The sequence below is a fragment of the Salvelinus alpinus genome, chromosome 35, assembly GCF_045679555.1.
Source record: "Salvelinus alpinus chromosome 35, SLU_Salpinus.1, whole genome shotgun sequence".
NCBI lineage: Eukaryota > Metazoa > Chordata > Actinopteri > Salmoniformes > Salmonidae > Salvelinus > Salvelinus alpinus.
Window position 1 is genome coordinate 7,981,698 of NC_092120.1, and position 20,664 is coordinate 8,002,361.

The 20,664-nt window shown below is 44.3% G+C and overlaps 1 protein-coding gene across 18 annotated transcripts in view; it reads right to left on the minus strand.

Annotated features, from left to right (window-relative positions):
- Positions 1-490: 490 nt before the first annotated feature.
- The window catches only part of rims2a (regulating synaptic membrane exocytosis 2a), a 226,129-nt gene continuing 205,955 nt past the window's right edge, over positions 491-20,664 (minus strand). For 16 of the 18 annotated variants that reach the window (XM_071384233.1, XM_071384234.1, XM_071384238.1 and 13 more), the window contains 5 exons: positions 4,519-4,660; positions 4,129-4,241; positions 3,849-3,950; positions 3,464-3,603; positions 491-3,343 (listed from right to left, as the gene is read on the minus strand). In XM_071384233.1, coding sequence (XP_071240334.1) covers positions 3,146-3,343; positions 3,464-3,603; positions 3,849-3,950; positions 4,129-4,241; positions 4,519-4,660 — 695 coding nt within the window. In that variant the 3' untranslated portion in view covers positions 491-3,145. Of the gene's footprint in view, positions 3,344-3,463; positions 3,604-3,848; positions 3,951-4,128; positions 4,242-4,518; positions 4,661-8,190; positions 8,713-20,664 lie in introns of those variants that run through there. The other 2 variants (XM_071384247.1, XM_071384246.1) reach the window with 2 other exon arrangements.

Sequence of the window (20,664 nt, forward strand, 5' to 3'; positions counted from 1 at the left end):
GGAACAACCTACCTGGAGAAATAAATATAGTAATTTGTGGATGTTGTGGAACAACCTACCAGGATGAATTAAGATAGTAGTTTGTGGATGTTGTGGTGGAACAACCTACCTGGAGGAATACAGATAGTAATTTGTGGATGTTGTGGAACAACCTACCTGGAGAAATAAAGATAGTAATTTGTGGAACAACCTACCTGGAGGAATAAAGATAGTAATTTGTGGATGTTTTGGAATAACCTACCTGGAGAAATAAAGATAGTAATTTGTGGATGTTGTGGAATAACCTACCTGGAGAAATAAAGATAGTAATGTGTGGATGTTGTGGAATAACCTACCTGGAGGAATAAAGATAGTAATTTGTGGATGTTGTGGAATAACCTACCTGGAGGAATAAAGATAGTAATTTGTGGATGTTTTGGAACAGGAAATAGTCATGCCCAGATAGATAAAAATGCTCTTGTATGTTGATATTGTTCGCTGGTACTCAGTGTCAGTGTAATATCCATTTTTTATTTGAAAAATAACTTACATAAATCTCTGTACTCAACCATACTTCACCAAGACATAGCCTTGGCATAAACACATTGCACTAAAACAAAAGAAAGAAAAGGCATTCAAAAGGGTAAATAACATATGTCTTTGTCATCATGTGAGACAATATTCCTATTCCAAAATATTCTATTCATCTATTTGAGTTTGCTTGTTTTATTCAAATGTCTAATATGTACAATGTAAATCCAAACTGAAAGTATATAGCTTGTTATAGCATCAAGATATTGGATGAACATTAGAATGTATAGGTTTAACATGGAAAAGGAATAATGTCTCCGTTTATTTTCATTCAGACATAACTGTAAGATTCATATACCTCCCATACACAAGAAGCATTTATAATTACTAAAAATAAAAAATAAACTGGTCTTGGCTTGTAAATAAACAAATAAAAATATATGAAATATGAAACAAAAAAACTAAATTCATATAGTGTGGCAACATCCCATGTTGTTTGACCTTGTGTTCTGCTCATCCTCACAAACAGTGCTTGAACTACACAGCAATATACAGTACATAAGTTGTATGTTTGCTGCTTCTTGCTTGGATATAAATATCCTTCTTGCTGTACCAATACAGATTATTTTTGCATGTTAGTTAACAATACTGAAATAAAATACACTCGCAACCATAACTTTTTTTATCAATCTCCAATGAATATAAAATATTTTTCCTTGTCATTCTTTTTGAAAAAGTGGAAATAAAATATGATCTAGGGGTTAGTGGAATGTTTTGTTAAAACGTTTTAATAGTTTGGCCATGAAAGTAACTAATTAATTTTCTGTAGAATTCAATTGAAGGTGAGGGGGGAAAAGTAACGAAGTTGACATGCACTGTACAAGAAACTGCAAAAATCCCAAATGTCCTCTTTAACAAAACATGCTGAGGTACTTTAAGGTGTGCCCAAGCCATGTTGCAGAAAATCCTTTACAACATGCTTGTTAAACAAATCCCCAAAAAAGACATATTGAAACGATACAGAGCTGTAAAAGAACCAACAGTCCTGAAACTCTGGACAATATCAGGGGGATGCCCTGGGACAAGGGAGAAAAAGAGACGTGTACAATTTGCACATAATGTTTATCTTTATAAGGCTTGTAAACCTTTACAATGAAATAAATAATTTACATTTATTTTCATCATCACTTTGTCACATAAACAGTTTTTTTTGGATAAATAACTCAAAAACTTTTTATTTTAGTTTCTCTTACTGTATGTCTGCCAAACACAGACTTATGTTATGGATGGTCTAAAGAATGATAAACAATGTGTCTTTTTTAATCACGCTGTTGCATTCACTCCCCTTTGAAAACCATGCACTAGTGAAATTTATATTTAAAAATAATATAAATTGTTGAAAATGGCTGATCTGTTTTATTAGTTTTTCTGCATATTTTTTTGCAAGTCGCAGCCTCAAGAAAATAACTTTCTTTTTTTTTTCAGCAAAATTTTTGTCCATGCAAAAAAAATCTTTTTTTTTTTTTTTAATCTTCATTTAAATGTCATACAATATATCAACAGAGATATAATAATGTTATGTCATAAAAGTTAGTCTTGTTGTGGGTTCTGATCAATAGATTCTGGAGTGTCGATAGTACAGTAGCCAATTCTGTATTGCCTTTAGTAACTTTAGTATTGTCTCTCTGGTGTGATCTACTACCTACAGGTATTTAGTATTGTCTCTCTGGTGTGATCTACTACCTACAGGTATTTAGTATTGTCTCTCTGGTGTGATCTACTACCTACAGGTATTTAGTATTGTCTCTCTGGTGTGATCTACTACCTACAGGTATTTAGTATTGTCTCTCTGGTGTGATCTACTACCTACAGGTATTTAGTATTGTCTCTCTGGTGTGATCTACTACCTACAGGTATTTAGTATTGTCTCTCTGGTGTGATCTACTACCTACAGGTATTTAGTATTGTCTCTCTGGTGTGATCTACTACCTACAGGTATTTAGTATTGTCTCTCTGGTGTGATCTACTACCTACAGGGATTTTCACTAGGGCCTCATATTCAGAGTTTGAGCTTTAGTTGGGACACCCCACCTCTCCAATTGCAATGATCCTCATAGTTCCATTTCCACATCTAGCTAGGTCTGTTGGCGTGGCGTGACCAAGCTTCTGAACAGGACAACACTGTCAGTCACCCCTTCAGGTATACAAGTACATCGACAATAAAACAAACAAAAAACAAAACAATTAATTATAAACAAAAACATGGATTTTTCATTCGAAAAGGGCTTCTGTAGAACTCATCGAGCGGGTTCCCAGTTCCGACCCCCATGGCTTAAGATTGGATGAAAACCTGGAATCGCCCGATTTAGAGACAATTCCTCGTGCTAAGGAGTCCGTTACGGCCTTCTAATCCGAGCTGGCGCTCCAACCCGGCCGAGGGAGCGACGCTCGCTACGCACAATGTGTGCGACATTTTTCTCAAAACACAGGATCACGTTTGCACCCCTAGAAACAGGCTCAGAAGACACAACATCAAGCATGCAGTGTAACCGGGGGGCGTGACCTGTCTGTCGCAGCATGTTTAACCTCAGCACTGGGTGCTGCTGCTACAACAATGCTTTCAGTCCACACACTGCTATGACCGGCTATCCAATGACGTTTGGGAAGCTCTTCTTGTCAAGGGGGCCAGGGTAGGGTCCACCAATGAGGAAGGAGGAAAGAGCTTGAACCAGCCAATCACCATGTTAGACAGGTCCAGCTCATCTAAAAGTATCTGAACTGCTCCCATAAAGGATTTATGGTCCATGCGTCCGTAGTCTCCCCATACGATGATCTGTGGAGAAGAGGGTTCATTAGACATGTTATTATAATATTTTAGATGCCTGCATTTGTTTAGAAATGATGTGTGAACTGTGAAGTATTTATCAAGGCCTTGTAGAACGTAGAAGTTTACCTGTAGAACTTTCCCTCCAGGAGCCTCTTCGAACGGCAGTTGCTGCTGGTAAAGGGGATCCAAGGTTTTTCTTGCTACTTTTGTTTTCTTTTTGGCTATGCAGGCTCCGTTTTCCAAAAGATACACTTTTACATATGGTGCTATGAAGAGAGAGAGAGACAGAATAGTTACAATACTATTGGCAGCATTGTCAGTTGGTTCAAGCTCTGGTTACCGTAGTGACCAGTTGGTACTAGCATGAAGTTCGGGGCTGTGGGTTCAATTCTATTCTACTCACATACAGGATACAAAAAATGTATGTGCTCACGGTACTGTAAGTAGCTTTGGATATATGTGTCTGCTAAATAGCATATATTAATATATTATACATCACGTAGTAAATTACCTGGCAGTGCCTTGGAACCTGGTTTTCCCACAAGGCCACGGGCTCGGATCACTTCCACCTCCAGCGCTCCTTTCTTGTCCACGATTCCAATCTGGATGTCACCTGAACAACACACACCACAGCCAACACAATGTCAACACTCCATTCACACAATACAGATATCCCTTCCGTATGGGATGGGGTCGCTAAAGGCATCTTGACACGTAAATCAAATATATAATTCATTAATTCACTCAGAATCTCTTGACAGAACATTGTTCCAGGAATCTGATCCACCCACCCATGGGTGGTGTAGCTAGCGTCTGTCGTCCAACCAGCTGGGCTGGGCCTAGTCCATCCAGGAAGTCAGAGAACTGGGCGTCGGAGGACAGCCTAACACCAGGGAAGATCAGGCTGGAACGGAAGGGAGAGATGACACAGGTAACTATGGAGACTAAAGAAGAAGACCTCAAAGCTTGAACTTGCTTATTTAGAGTTGGCAAGATCCAAAAAAACACAGGAAATTCAAATGAGCACCCCAAACCTACATTTGACCTATTGATGACTTCAATGAGACTTCTCGTAATAAGTGAAAATGCTATGTCTACAATTAACCTACGCATACCAATGTGATAATGTACATTGGGGGGATGTAACATTATCACATTGGTATGCGTTAGACTTCACTTACTTTCCCTCTGAGCTGTAGCTGTTCATGCTGCCGTCGGTGGACTCTCTGCTGGCCTGCCGAGTCATCCTGCTCCTCATCTCTACGGCCAAGCCCGTCTCTGTGCTCCTCTGCACGGTGCTACGAAGCTTCTTCCCACCGGCTTCTGGACAGAACAGAGGGACAGAGTGGGAGAAAGAGATAGAGCGAGGGAAAGAGAGAGAGGGGGAAAGAGAGAGGGAAAGAGAGAGCAGGGGGGAGAAATAGTTAATACATTGCTCTCAAGTGTGTGCTTTGCTTTCGAATTACATGCAGTAGGTTATTGTAGACATAGCATTTTCACTTATTACGAGAAGTCTCATTGAAGTCATCAACAGGAAGATCACACTTCCACTCTATGGCAATTCTACCAACATCATGCACCCTATTCTCAGAGCACTGCAACTTCCATGTGATCATTTAGCAAAGAGATATATTAAACATAAAGTGCCATATTACAGTATCTACAGAAATATTTTTTTTAAACAGTTGTGTGCGCGTACGTGTGTGCGTGTGTGTACATGTGCGTGTGTGTGTATGTGTGTTCGTGTATGAATGGGCTAAACAGAAGAAGACCATGTACATCCCTCTTCCTGCCATGCCAGAGCACCGGCTGCCTGCTCTGCAGGGTTCTTGCTCTAGCTTAGAGTCTCTCTCTCTCTCTCTCTTTCTCTCCCCCCTCCATCCCTCTGTTCCACCTAGGACCGTTCAGTGTCTGGCCTCCCACAACTGATACAAGGTGACAGCTGACCGCCCCCATTAGACTCGCTGAACATCTCCAGTCTATGTGACAGCAGGCCCTGTGTAGGGCACATGGCCAGGACGTGGCTGGAGCTGTGTGGGGCGTGAATGGCATTCTTTGCAAACTACCAAGGAGGGCCAGGAGAGGGATATACTGGAGGTAACTGTAGGAGCAGGTACTGGTACTAGTCAGCCACTGCAGAGCTCTACACAAGTCACATGACAGGGCTTTTAGCAGAGAACTAAAGAAACAAAATGGCCGTTCCTTCAAATACAAAAATGCATACGGGGTACACCGGACTAATTAAAAGTGTCAAATGGTAAAAGGTGAACTAATGGGTCTGTCTTGTCTCTCAGTAAGGAATGCAGGAAGCAGAGTTATTGAGTTCTAGCAGTGTTATTGTTTAACTCTGAGGATAACCAGGGTAAAGAGAACGAATGTAAAGAGAGCTAATTTATGTGTCAGACATGACCACTGGACACACACTGTCAGGGAATGCACGTCAACATAGAGAGTGAATGTTCCTACATAGAGAGTGGTTCTGCTTTATCACAGGAACAACCTTTCTGAGGGCAACACACATGGACTTCTTACAGTTTGAAGACCGCTCAACAATTCCCCATACTCTGTGTTCAAATAAACTGCAAGTAATCTGGCATATATTCATATTGTCCTTAATGCAATTTCCCTCTCTGTAACTTAGAATGTCTGTGTGTGATTTCAAACGCCTTGATTATACTCTGGCTACTGTCCCTGCCTGCAGCTTCTCTCACTTCCTGTCTGCCTGCCTGCCTGTCTCCCATCCACAGGAAGTACAGACTCTTAGAATCAGAGGAAGATAAGCCTTTATTACTCAGGCAGGCCCTCACTGCTGGCAACCCTGGCATCCCAGCTATTCAATGACATCCGCCTCCTCATCCTCTCCTCAGCATTGACAAAGCAAACTGGATTCAGAGAAGCTGACAGTGACGTCTAAAGGCATCTAAAGAGCTGCCAGTGTGACAGACAGTCAGGCTCCCGCCATGCAGCAACCACCTAAACACAATCAATGAGCGATGTGCTGAATGATCAGCTGAATGAATCAATGAACATTCATTCAGCTGAATCAAAGCTAAGATCAACCTGATCACTGTATGTACTGCGGTTAGCATGCATATGGTTGTATCTGAGGTCATTGTGGATGACAATACTAATAAAGGAGGAGAAGCTAATCTATGAAATCGCTTTTTAATGGCCAGCCAACTGTTTTTAATGATGCAGTTTATACCTCATTGGAGTAATGCTGAATAACGGTGTGTGATTATGATGAGACTGTAGGTGCCATGAGCCAGGCCACACACACTCATACACACACATACACACACTCACACACACACACACACACGCACACACACAGGCTTTGCGGTTGTCATGGTTTGTTATTAAGGTAGAGTATTAAAAAGATTACGTAGTGGATTTTGTAAAGCTCACCCAGACAGATATATTCAGTCAAATTAAGCTACTACCATTGAAAGTGCGTTCCATACACATCATTAAACTCCATATCCCACTAAAAGGGAAACCAATATAGAAAAATATGTATTCTGGAAAGAGATAAGGATCTGTGAAAGACAGAAAAAAATTAGAATCATTCAGAAAATGCTGCAGTGCATCCAGCCCTAGCCGTGAAACACTCCTCAACGAAAATGCGTCACTCTGGAGTGGTAGAGATATATGGGCTCTGGGGAAATGGGGAAATCATACAATGTAATTTTCCCAGAGCCCATCTAGATGCTAGAACAAAACCTTCATTTGAGGAGCTATTCTCTGCTGGAGTCCTGCAATACTCTAAGATACTGTCTTCACGCAACATAAACTACACATCAGACTCACCTGCAGTGTGACTTCCGTGCAATCAAATGACTGTTTACAAACATCATCAGTACATCTGGGAGAAATGTTTATGAACAGCAACTTGATTGGACACACATTTCGGGTCGACTACTCTAGTACCTTTAACTCCAGGTAAGGAAGCATTAAAGTCAGTGTCTACCCAGAAAGAGGATTGAGATGGAGGGGGCTGGAGACATTTCTACCGTATTATCTCAACATTCCAGTGGATCATGTCTATTTCAGAGGAGTCTATTAAAGTCTATTTATAGGAGGGTAATACAATCCCCCTAACCCAGCTAACACAAGCACAGCTAATACAATCCCCCTAACCCAGCTAATACAATCCCCCTAACCTAGTTTTATGAAAACATCCTATCTGGATTATCAAACATATTCTCAACACCCACTCAGAAATAAAACAGCTATAAACACACACACTAGACACTAGAGACGAGGTCAACACAATATCTAAATCTATTCTACCGCCCACACCAAAACAAATAGTGATTCATTCCAATCGGGACAAGACAAGCATGCTTGCCATTGGTAAGTGAAGTCGATGAGGGAGCCAGACAGTGTTTCAGAATAGAACATCACATCTAAAGCAGTAGCCAACGACACAAACAGGGAAGTAGCTACTCAAGAAGCCTCTCCAAAAACACACTGAGCATGCCCATCCACCAGCAACACAGTACTGTACCACAGCTAATACTACAACAGCCTCCACCCTCCCCGTGCTCCCTCTCCCCCTTCAGGTCATCAGTCAACCATCAGTCCATCCCTCCCTCTCCTCTATCCCCCACTCCCTCTCCATCTCTCTCCCCCCCTCCAGCCCTTCGTCTGCTCCCTCTCTTCCCGCTGCCCCTCTCCATCCCCTCAACCCATTCCATCCCTTTGCTCCCACTCCCATCCCTCTGCTCCCTCTCTCCCCCACTCAGCTCCTGCCTCTCTCCCCCCTCAGCTCCTGCCTCTCTCCCTCCAGCAGCAGCAGAAGCTGTGTGTGTCTGCCTCAGTGTCCCAGGGTTAGAGCCATCTCGTCTTACCTCCGTCCTCCTCGTCGAAAGAGTTCATGCAGGGGAAGTAGTTGGCCAGCGCCTCGAACGACGCAGACAGGCTCATCTTGCTCTGGGAACGCTGCATGCGCACCCCGGACCCCGGGGCGCCAGCCGCTGCAGTGGCATCATGCCCCTGCCTACCCATGGTCACTGATCACCCACTGATCACCCACTGATCACCTGAGTCAAGTCGCCTTCTGGCAGAGGTTACAGGTCTCCAGACAGCTCTACCGTGCACCGAGAGGATAACTGAAGAACTGGTTGAACGCTGAAGCCCAAGAGCAGACTGTGGTGCTGTAGTAGCAGAATGGCTCTCTGATGTAGCTCTTTGTGTTGTCTCCCTGTGCTGCGTAGAGTGAGACTGGGTTGAGAGAGAGCTTGCTTGATTCTCTACTCCGTGTTAGTGCTCTGTGCTCTGTGCCTGCTACTCAGCTCCTCTCCCCCCTCTCCTCTTCTAAAGCAATTGGGAGAAGGAGAGGGGGGGCAAACTGCATCCTCCTCAGCCAATCAGAGGGCTCGCTGCTCAGGCGCACCTCGGCTGCCTCTCCAGGCAAAGGAGCTCTACCCAGAGATACGACTCACTGAACCTCACTAGCTCCTCTCTCTCTCGCACACATGCACGGATGCACAAACACACACACACATGCATGCACAAACACACATACACACAAACGCAAAGACACAGAGGTCCCTGTGACAGCCAGCCATTAGGGGCATAAACAACCCTGAACAGCTACAGAGGGGGGTGTTGGCCACATGCCGGTCACTCACAGTTCACGTGATAGATCTCCATCCCCCTCCCACCCCCAGTCCCCAGCAGCGCAGTTCTCTTCAGTGTTTTTCCACCAAAGATTGCAGCAAATCCTATCCCATTCTCTGTTCAGCTATCCCATTCTCTGTTCACATACCCATGAATCATCAGTACAGTGGCTCTGAAATGATTGCCATTATCGAAGGAGAATTCACTTGAGCCAGTTCAAATTTACCATCTGTTAAAATCTCACGAAATGGCTGTCAACCGAATTCTTGTCTTTGAGACATCACTTCCTTCAACATCATTTCAAGCACCTACGCTACAACATTGACTGTTTGAATTAGTCGCCATAAACACTGCAGAGTTCATTATGGCCACCTCTGGCATCTCTCTCTTCAACCTGAGGCAACAGACATCCTCTAAACAGCTCACTTCAGTACTGGGAGTGTGTGTGCTTGGACCAGTTTGGACCAGCTTGGACCATCCAGTCAGAACCACTTCAGTCCAGATCTCACAGGTGGTTCCTAAGACCCTTTACAAAGTTTCTGAGCACAGTAAAATTAGATTGGAATGGCATGTGGGAGAGATGCCCTCTATACCAATCTAGGACATCAGGCTTGGTGAAGAGAGAGACAAAGTGTCTGTAGAGGCAGTTTACCACTGAAACAACAGACAGCTAAATTGTGCTGTTTTAACTATCTTGTCAGAAAATCAACTGCTGTGCTTTTTCTCAGCGAAACTGGCGGAATAGACACAGTACTGGCCAATTACTGAACAGTCCCTCACTGGGAATAAAAGTCCTCACTAAGAGAAACACTGCAACCTATTTCCACCAAACAAAATCGCCCAATTTCCCCTTTTGTCCATTGAATGACATGTTCTCATCTAGGTCAGATGAACAAGTAAAGGAAATTAGACAGAAGAGAAGAACACCGTCTGAACCAATTGGGTCATTTTAATGCGTCATCTGACTGTAGCAGTTTGGAATATGACAATGATTCGACCAGACTGAGAGTTAAACATGCGTACTAAACTCTTTTGACTTTCGTGTAAATCCTGAATTGTTCTTAATGGGAGACATTTACCTTTTTAAGTGCACTAAAGTCAGAATACAACTCATTGTGTATTAATGAGGATCCTGCTAACACCTCCTCCTACGTATCACAACCATCAGACACACACCATTAACTTTGAGGTAGGTGATATGGCTGTGAGAGCCAGAGGCTTAATGTTTTGGAGTGGCACCAATAATTATTGGATCATTATAATGAGTGAGGTCACACTAACAAGCCAAAAGTACGTGCATCTTTATATTGCTGGACTATTCATTACAGAGTGTGACACACTCATCACTACAGGAAGAAGACAGAAGATAGCGATAAGTGCAGTTTGTTAAATAGCCTTGTCACTTGACATGGCAGAGGGTGATGTGTTCTGTTGGTCTCAGAGCTCTAGTAATCTACTGAATGCTTGGCTGACCCCTGACCCCTGTTCCATTAGTTCTATAGAACGAAGAATACCCAACTACATTGTATATGTTTCAAAGAGTAAAGGACTTGCAGAGAGGTAGATTACTACAGCACATGTCATTGAAAGCATCAGAGGACACTTATTCTTCCCTGTAAAGAATCCTTCAACCATGAGGTTGGTGTGGGGATTATGACAGGTCTGACATGTCTAAATGTAAAATATTCACCTGAGTGGCAGATTGTAAGAGATGCATCAGATTGGAGCTGATATATAAACATTATAAGTAACCCACAAACAAGGTCTTAGTGTGAAGAAATATCTACAGGATATAGATACACAGCTTTGACATGTCTTTACCTAGCAACGTACATGTACAATTGCCATAACAACCCAGAGCTACTGTAAAACAAGGGTGTGTGTCACGGCCGTCGTCTAGGTGGAAATGACCGGACCAAGGTGCAGCGTGGTGAGCGTACATTTTCTTTTATTTATTTACAAAACAAGAAACAAAGAAACGACCGTGAAGCTTACTAGGGCTATAGTGCCACTAACAAAGTCAACTACCCACAAAATACAAAGGAAAAAAGGCTGACTAAGTATGATTCCCAATCAGGGACAACGATAGACAGCTGTCCCTGATTGAGAACCATACCCGGCCAAAACATAGAAATACAAAACATAGAAATAAAGAAACTAGAATGCCCACCCTAGTCACACCCTGGCCTAACCAAAATAGAGAATAAAAGCCTCTCTATGGCCAGGGCGTGACAGTACCCCCCCCCAAAGGTATGGACTCCGGCCGCAAAACCTGACTCTAAAGGGGAGGGTCCGGGTGGGCATCTTTTCACGGCGGAGGCCCCGGTGCGGGACGTAGACCCCGCTCAACCTCTGGCCCCCCCACTTTGGTGGCGCCTCTGGTGCGGGGACCCTCGTCGCCGACCCCGGACTGGGGACCCTCGCCGCAGGTCCCGGACTGGGGACCGTTGCAAGCCCCGGACTGGGGACCGTCGCCGGAGGCTCTGGACTGGGGACCGTCGCCGAAGGCTCCGGACCGGGGACCGTTTCCGGAGGCTCCGGACTGGGGACTGTCGTTGGAGGCTCCGGACTGGCCCGTGGAGCAGGCACAGGTCGAACCGGGCTTTGGGGGAGCACTAGAGATCTGGTGCTTAGACCTTGCACCGCTCCTCTTGGCTGAATGCCCACTTTAGCCCGGCACGTACGGAGCGCAGGCATAGGACGAACCGGGCTGTCACAACGCACCAGAGACACAGTGCGCAGAGCCGGCGCAAGACTCACCGGGCTGTGGAGGCGCACTGGGGGTCTGGAGCGTAGAGCTGGCACAAGACGTGCAGGGCTGGGGAGGGGCACAGGGGGCCTGGTGCGTGGGGCTGGCACAGTCTTCACCAGACGGCTAGCACGCACCTCAGGACGAGTATGAAGAGCTGACTCAGGTGACATTACCCTAAGGACACGCTCCGTAGGGTGAATGTCGTGCCCCATGCACCAACACAGCAGCTCTCTCCTCCAATCTCCCCATCAACTCCTTAACTGTCTCTGCTTCACTCCCCTCCAAGTTCACCATCTTCTCCCCGACTGGCTCTGGTTCCAACCTCGGCTCCGCCGACCATCCCGTGTGCGCCCCCCCCCCCAAAAAAATATGTTTTGGGGCTGCCTCTCCTGGCCACGCTGCTTGGTCCTTTGGTGGTGGGTAGTTCTGTCACGGCCGTCGTCTAGGTGGAAATGACCGGACCAAGGTGCAGCGTGGTGAGCGTACATTTTCTTTTATTTAGAATGTCGCCAACAAAACAAGAAACAAAGAAACGACCGTGAAGCTTACTAGGGCTATAGTGCCACTAACAAAGTCAACTACCCACAAAATACAAAGGAAAAAAGGCTGCCTAAGTATGATTCCCAATCAGAGACAACGATAGACAGCTGTCCCTGATTGAGAACCATACCCGGCCAAAACATAGAAATATAAAACATAGAAATAAAGAAACTAGAATGCCCACCCTAGTCACACCCTGGCCTAACCAAAATAGAGAATAAAAGCCTCTCTATGGCCAGGGCGTGACAGTGTGAACGATTCAGAGGAATGGTCCAGACGTTCTGGGATGTGGAATGGTACGTGTCTCACTGACCACGTGACTGTGATTGGCATTCAACGAAAACAACACGTTGTGCAAGTGCCATGTGCCACAACTTTTTCACCTTTGGTGTAGCCAACCCTCCTCCTTCCATCCAACCAAGGATCAGTCCCAAGAGATGACGTAAAGACCAATGACCAAGGTGTTGAATACAATGCACAGACTCGTCTGAAGAAAATTAGGTTGATTACATAGCCAGCTGGTTTATTTCCCACATGTCTGTCTGTGTAGATCTGGGGTCCACAAATAGAGTGCACTTCACACTCCTTTCAGAGGACAAAAAGTAAATAAATGAAAGCTAGGGGCTGAAATCTCATTAATTGTCAAATATACTGCACATGAGTAAGAAAAGGTCTCTCTTTATTGAATTAATTCATATTAATTAATGCAGCAAGTTAAAAGTCGGCCATTAGTATAAAGCATAGAAGGTCATTTCAACGATTTTATATGACAGCTGGTGAAGAAACTAACTGTGCTCTATATTATCTTCATTTCTGTATTCAGTTCTCTGTCTAACACTTCCTAAGGAAACAGAGCATTAAAGCTCCACTGATCAATTAGTCTACAGTTGAGGTCTATGGCCCTAAAGTAGATGCTCACAGACTTGGGTCAAAAACAGAACATATGTGAAATACTTTCAAATACTTGGTCTTTGTTTGATTTTGTTTGCCTGGTACAATGGAACCAATGATATATTGTACACTTCAAATCAAGTGCACCTGAAACACTTTCAATATGCATTCTGACCGTGGTCTAGATATCCATAGACCTTCTACCTTATAAGACTGTACAGCAATGACCACCTCAACATCTTTGACTCTTTCCCAACAACGTGTACAACTGTTTTTCAGATGTATTAGTCATTGCTTCACAGACAGAGATGTCTTCTATTACGATCAAAACAGCAAAAAGACGACAGATAGTCGGGAAAATAATAGCACCTCACACAACGGGAATCCCAAGAACGCTACTCATCAGATGATAACAGCAAGGCCGGGGCATAATCACCCTGAAGTGACGCGGGTGGTGAGCAGCAACATAATCACCCTGAAGTGACGCGGGTGGTGAGCAGCAACATAATCACCCTGAAGTGACGCGGGTGGTGAGCAGCAACATAAAGACATCAAAGACTGGTTGGTCTTTGGGGAAGAAAACGTGTGTGATTGATGGAGCAGGGTGAGACCAAGCGTTAGACAGAGAAACAGAACCAGTCAGCCTGCAGAGTGTAAACACAGCCTAATGGAGCTGTCCTGTCCCCTCTGTTTCCTCTCTCTCTAATGCCCAGTCCACCACCGTCATACAGACCAGCACAACAGCAGCCCTCAGACCATACAGCTAGGGCTATAATGTCAACTGATACAATACAGTCATACACACACACAAACACACACAGCAGCCCTGGCGGTGGGGAAGTACAGCTTTCCTCCAGCTCCTGGCTCTGAGAGCTACCTGTCTGCCACACCAACACTACAGGACTGATTCAGGTCATCCTGGTGACAACAAACGGAAACCACAATTAGCTTCATAAAGGAGAACGGCTTTGAAGACTAACCATAATGATATCATGTCATATTGTATAATATCATATTGTATTGTTTTGTATTGTTTCAAATCACATCAGAATAGATCACATGATATACATATAGGGTAGGGAGGAAGCCATGGTATGGAGTTTGATCCAACAGCTCATTCCATTTCACAGAGGTCAGTCAGTTAGTCAGGCAAACTTTCCAGTAACAGTCAGAGGAACTACAGGATGGAATGTCCACTGACGCCAAGGAAACCAAAAGAGGCAGATTTCTGGGAAGAAGAGAGTGTAAAAGAGAGTTCTGGTTTGGATACTTGTCAAAGCTACATTAACACTGACATTGAGCCCTAGTCATTAACACACATTAGCCCTACACGTTGTTTCCAGGAACCAATGCAATCCTTCAGGTCTCAGGCAAGGTCACACAAGTGTTTTCAACAAACCACCCGTTACGCACGCACGCACACACACGCACACGCACACGCACAGAGCTTACAGTATGTTGTTCACACCTTGATCAGTTTGTGAGGAAAGTGTGACGTGTGAGGAGGTGGACACACAAGGTAAGGTGAAGTAGGAACACACTGAGCTGTATAGAGACAGCAGCAGCACAGTGACTACCTGTCCTCAGTGGTGTGAATACACTGACAGACAGAGAGGGAGAGATGGTGAGAGAGAGAGAAAACAAGAGAATGAGAGAGACAACGAGAGAATGAGAGAGAAAACGAGAGAATGAGAGAGCGAGAGATGTTATGACAGCCGAGGGATGGCGTTCAGAGTCAAGATAATCATCTATATTTCAACTTGCAATCACGTTTCACATTCCACTCCCTCATACAGTATACATATGCATCAGTAGTGTTATGATACAGAGTATCATACCTCATACCAATGAAAACAAACGGTTTTGTTTGAGTGACATGTGGCTTGTGAAGGCAATATCATGGGTATGTCATCATCAAACAAAATACTAGTTCAAAAGAAAACAAGAACATTTCCCAACAGGAATTGGACATTCAAAAACCCAATTGTTGGTGACTAAGAGGATATAGACATCAAATAATACATTTTGACAGACTGCTCATAGCTCTTCCTCATTGAAAAACAGTATTATTACACATTGGAACACAGAGTGGGAGGACAGAAACAGAACATCTTTAGCTGTGGTTAAAACCGAGGTGACTGACCTCCTCCCTATAGGATGTCTCACCATTGTTGGTGATCAGGCCTACCACTGTTGTGTCATCAGCAAATTTAATGATGGTGTTGGAGTCATGCCTGGCTGTGCAGTCATGAGTGAACAGGGAGTACAGGAGGGGACTGAGCACGCACCCCTGAGGGGCCCTTGTGTTGAGGATCAGTGTGGTGGATGTGTTGTTACCTACCCTACCACCTGGCCCGTCAGGAAGTCCAGAATCCAGTTGCAGAGGGAGGTGTTTAGTCCCAGGGTCCTTAGCTTATTGATGAGCTTTGAGGGCACTATGGTGTTGAACGCTGAGCTGTAGTCAATGAATAGCATTCTCACGTAGGTGTTCCTTTGGTCCATGTGTGAAAGGGCAGTGTGGAGTGTAATAGAGATTGCATCATCTGTGGATCTGTTGGTGTGGTATGCAAATTGGAGTGGGTCTAGGCTTTCTGGGATAATGGTGTTGAGCCACGACCAGCATTTCAAATAATATCATGGCTACAGACGTGAGTGCTACGGGTCTGTAGTCATTTAGGCAGGTTAACTTAGTGTTCTTGGGCACAGGGACTATGGTGGTCTGCTTGAAACATGTTGATATTACAGACTCAGACAGGGAGAGGTTGAAAATGTCAGTGAAGACACTCGCCAGTTGCACGTCCTGGTAATCCGTTTGGCCCTGCGGCCTTGTGAATGTTGACTTGTTTAAAGGTCTTACTCACATCGGCTGTGGAGAGCGTGATCACACAGTTGTCCGGAACTGCTGATGCTTTCATCCATGTTTCAGTGTTACTTGCCTCGAAGCGAGCGTAGAAGTTATTTAGCTCATCTGGTAGGCTTATGTCACTGAGCAGCTCTCGGCTGTGCTTCCCTTTGTAGTCTGTAATAGTTTGCAAGACCTGCTACATCCGACGAGCATCGGAGCCGGTGTAGTACGATTCGATCTTAGTCCTATATTTACGCTTTGCCTGTTTGATGGTTCGTCGGTGGGCATAGCGGGATTTCTTATAAGCTTCCGGGTTAGAGTCCCGCTCCTTGAAAGCGGCAGTTCTACCCTTTAGCTCAGTGCGAATGTTGCCTGTAATCCACGGCTTCTGGTTTGGGTATGTACGTACAGTCACTGTACGCACAATTCCCTCTGGTTGTACATTTAACATGCTGATAGATATTAAGTAAAACTGATTTAAGTTTCCCTGCATTAAAGTCCCCGGCCACTAGGAGCGCCGCCTCTGGATGAGCGTTATCCTGTTTGCTTATGGCCCTAGACAGCTCATTGAGTGCCGTTTTAGTGCCCACATCAGTCTGTGGTAGTATGTACACAGCTATGAAAAATACAGATGAAAACTCTCTAGGTACATAATGTGGTCAACAGTTTATCATGAGATACTCTACCTCAGGTGAGCAAAACTTCGAGACGTCCTTAGATATCATGCACCAGCTGTTGTTTACATATATGCATAGCCCCCCGCTCCGTGTCTTACCAGAGGCTGATGTTCTGTCCTGCCGATAGAGTGTATAAACCGCCAGCTGTATGTTCTTAATGTCGTCGTTCAGCCACGACTCAGTGAAACATAAGATATTACAGTTTTTTATGTCCCGTTGGTAGGATATACATGCTTTCAGTTCGTCCAATTTATTTTCCAGTGATTTAACGTTAGCTAGCAGGACGGAAGGCAAAGGCAGATTAGCTACTCGTCACCTGATCATCACAAGGCACCCTGATCTTTTTCTTCGAAATCTCAATTTCCTTCTCCAGCGAATGACGGGGATCTGGGCCTGCTCGGGTGTCTGTAGTATATCCCTCCCCTCTGACTCATTGAAGAAAAACTCTTTGTCTAATCTGAGGTGAGTTACCTCGACTAACCTGTGCCCCCGCACATTGACACTGTACAGGTACCCCCTGTATATAGCCTCGTTACTGTTATTTTATTGTTGCTCTATAATTATTTGTTATTTTGTTTTATTATAATTTTTTCATTTTTATTTGTATTTATTTATTGTTTACTTCAGTTTATTTAGTAAATACTTTCTTAACACTTATTTTTTTATTAAAACTTAATTGTTGGTTAAGGGCTTGTAACTAAGCACTTCACTGTAAGGTGAAATACCTGCTGTATTAGGCGCATGATTTGATTTTGGTCATCTCAGTGACCAGATCTCAACCCAATTGAATACTAATGAGATATTCCGGAGCGGCTCCTAAGACAGTGTTTTCCACCACCATCAACAAAACACCACATGAGGAGAACTTGTAGAATCAATGTCAAGGTGCATTGAATCTGTTCTGGCTTGTGGTGGCCCAACGCCCTATTAAGACACTTTATGTTGGCGTTTCCGTTTAATTTGGCAGTTTCTTGTACATCAAATATTATATGTACCCATGCCATAATTCCCACAAACACACCAGTCCAAAATGAAGAGGTACTGTCTGTCCAATACTGAGAACAGTTTGTTTTCATTTTGCAACGTTTTGCTAGAGTTCCCTACACGATGAACATGACCCCTGGTGTTGCCAGCACCATAACTACAATCAACGGAGTCATCATGCCAACCACAAAGAGTGTTAAGTAGTACCACTTAACCAAGAAGAGATGTACTGTAATGTACTGACGGAAGAACATGATAGAGACAAAAACACATAATAAAAGTGCTGACATGTTGGTTCGGTAGGCATGGACGGGCACATGGGACAGACGTGCCAAAAGACAGGTCTCCCAGTCAGCTCACACTCACACGTGTCCTGCTCTGCATGCTCAAAACAGCTTTTTTGGCCGTCTTATTTTTCTGTAACTATGGCTACATTATCATGTTTAACTTGGTTTTTATTCAATTCAAAACAAAAGCCATCATGTATTTGTTACAAAAAAGGCAAAACAAAGACATTAGTAAACATCATGGACAACGCAAAGCACATGAAGCACCTATTGTACCATGTGCCATTAGACAACATTAAGTTATTCATTCAAAAATAATATCAATAATAGAATCACTGCCTCGTGAATAATCACTCTGAAAGATGTTTGGTACATCAACATTTGATCCTAATACAAACCTTTCTTAGTATAAAGTCTTTGTAGAAATGCAAAACTGCACATTCAGAATGATGAGAATAACACAGAGTTAACATATAGGACAAGCTAAGCTAGATGCCCTCAATCTCACACAAACTATCAACGAACCTACCAGGTACATCCCTAAATCCGTAAACACGGGCACCCTCATAGATATCATCCTGACCAACCTGCCCTCTAAATACACCTCTGCTGTTTTCAACCAGGATCTCAGCGATCACTGCCTCATTGCCTGCGTCCGTAATGGGTCCGCAGTCAAACAACCACCACTCACCACTGTCAAACGCTCCCTAAAACACTTCAGCGAGCAGTCCTTTCTAATCGACCTGGCCCTGGTATCCTGGAAGGATATTGACCTCATCCCGTCAGTAGAGGATGCCTGGTTATTCTTTAAAAGTGCTTTCTTCACCATCTTAAATAAGCATGCCCCATTCAAAAAATGTAGAACTAAGAACAGATATAGCCCTTGGTTCACTCCAGACCTGACTGCCCTTGACCAGCAAAAAAACATCCTATGGCGTTCTGCATTAGCATCAAACAGCCCCCGCGATATGCAACTTTTCAGGGAAGTTAGGAACCAATATACACAGTCAGTTAGGAAAGCAAAGGCTAGCTTTTTCAAACAAAAATTTGCATCCTGTAGCAAAAATTCCAAAAAGTTTTGTTACACTGTAAGTCCATGGAGAATAAGAGCACCTCCTCCCAGCTGCCCACTGCCCTGAGGCTATCAAACACTGTTACCACCGATAAATCCACGATAATTGGGAATTTCAATAAGCATTTTTCTACGGCTGGCCATGCTTTCCACCTGGCTACCCTTACCCCGGCCAACAGCTCTGTACCCCCCGCAGCAAGTTGCTCAAGCGGGGCGCTTCTCCTTCACCCAAATCTAGGTAGCTGATGTTCTGAAAGAGCTGCAAAATCTGGACCCCTACAAATCAGCTGGGCTAGACAATCTGGACCCTCTCTTTCTAAAATTATCCACCGCAATTGTTGCAACCCCTATTACTAGCCTGTTTTACCTCTCTTTCGTATCGTCTGAGATCCCCAAAGATTGGAAAGCTGCGGCGGTCATCCCCCTCTTCAAATGGGGAGACACTCTAGACCCAAACTTTTATAGACCTATATCCATCCTGCCCTGCCATTCTAAAATCTTCGAAAGCCAAGTTAACAAACAGATCACCGACCATTTCGAATCCCACCGTACCTTCTCCGCTATGCGGAGGCTGAGGTTCACCGATGACCAGCTCGGGAAACCAACCGAGCTGGTCATCGGTGAACCTCAGCCACGCTCAAGGTCCTAAATGATATCATAAGCGCCATCGATAAGAGCCATTACTGTGCAGCCGTATTCATCGACCTGGCCAAGGCTTTCGACTCTGTCAATTACCGCATTCTTATCGACAGACTCAATAGCCTTGGTTTCTCACATGATTGCCTCGCCTGGTTCACTAACTACTTCTCAGATAGAGATCAGTGTGTCAAATCAGAAGGCCTCTGGCAGTCTCTATGGGGGTGCCACAGGGTTCAATTCTCGGGCCGACTCTTTTCTCTGTATATAGCAATGATGTTGCTGTCACGCCCTGACCTTAGAGATCCTTATTATTCGCTATGTTTGGTTAGGTCAGGGTGTGACTCGGGTGGGAAATTCTATGTTTTCTGTTTCTTTGTTTTTGGCCGAGTGTGGTTCCCAATCAGAGGCAGCTGTCTATTGTTGTCTCTGATTGGGGATCATACTTAGGCATCCCTTTTTCCCACCATTAGGTTGTGGGATCTTGATTTCTGTTTAGTTACTGTTGCCTGACAGAACTGTGCATATTCGTTTTCAATTTTGTTATTTTGTTTGAGTGTTTTTTAAATAAAAATCATGAACACTTTCCACGCTGCGCCTTGGTTTACTCTTTCTACCACCAACGAGAGCCGTTACAGTTGCTCTTGCTGCTGGTGATTCTGTGATCCACCTCTACGCAGACGACACTGTTCTGTATACCTCTGGCCCTTCTTTGGACACGGTGTTAACAAACCTCCAGACGAGCTTCAAACCTCCAGACGTGGCCTCCAACTGCTCTTAAATGCTAGTAAAACTAAATGCATGCTCTTCAACCGATCGCTGCCCGCACCCGCCCGCCCGCCTAGCATCACTACTCTGGACGGTTCTGACGTAGAATATGTGGACAACTACAAATACCTAGGTGTCTGGTTAGACTGTAAACTCTCCTTCCAGACTCACATTAAGCATCTCCAATCCAAAATTAAATCTAGAATCGGCTTCCTATTTCGCAACAAAGCCTCCTTCACTCATGCTGCTA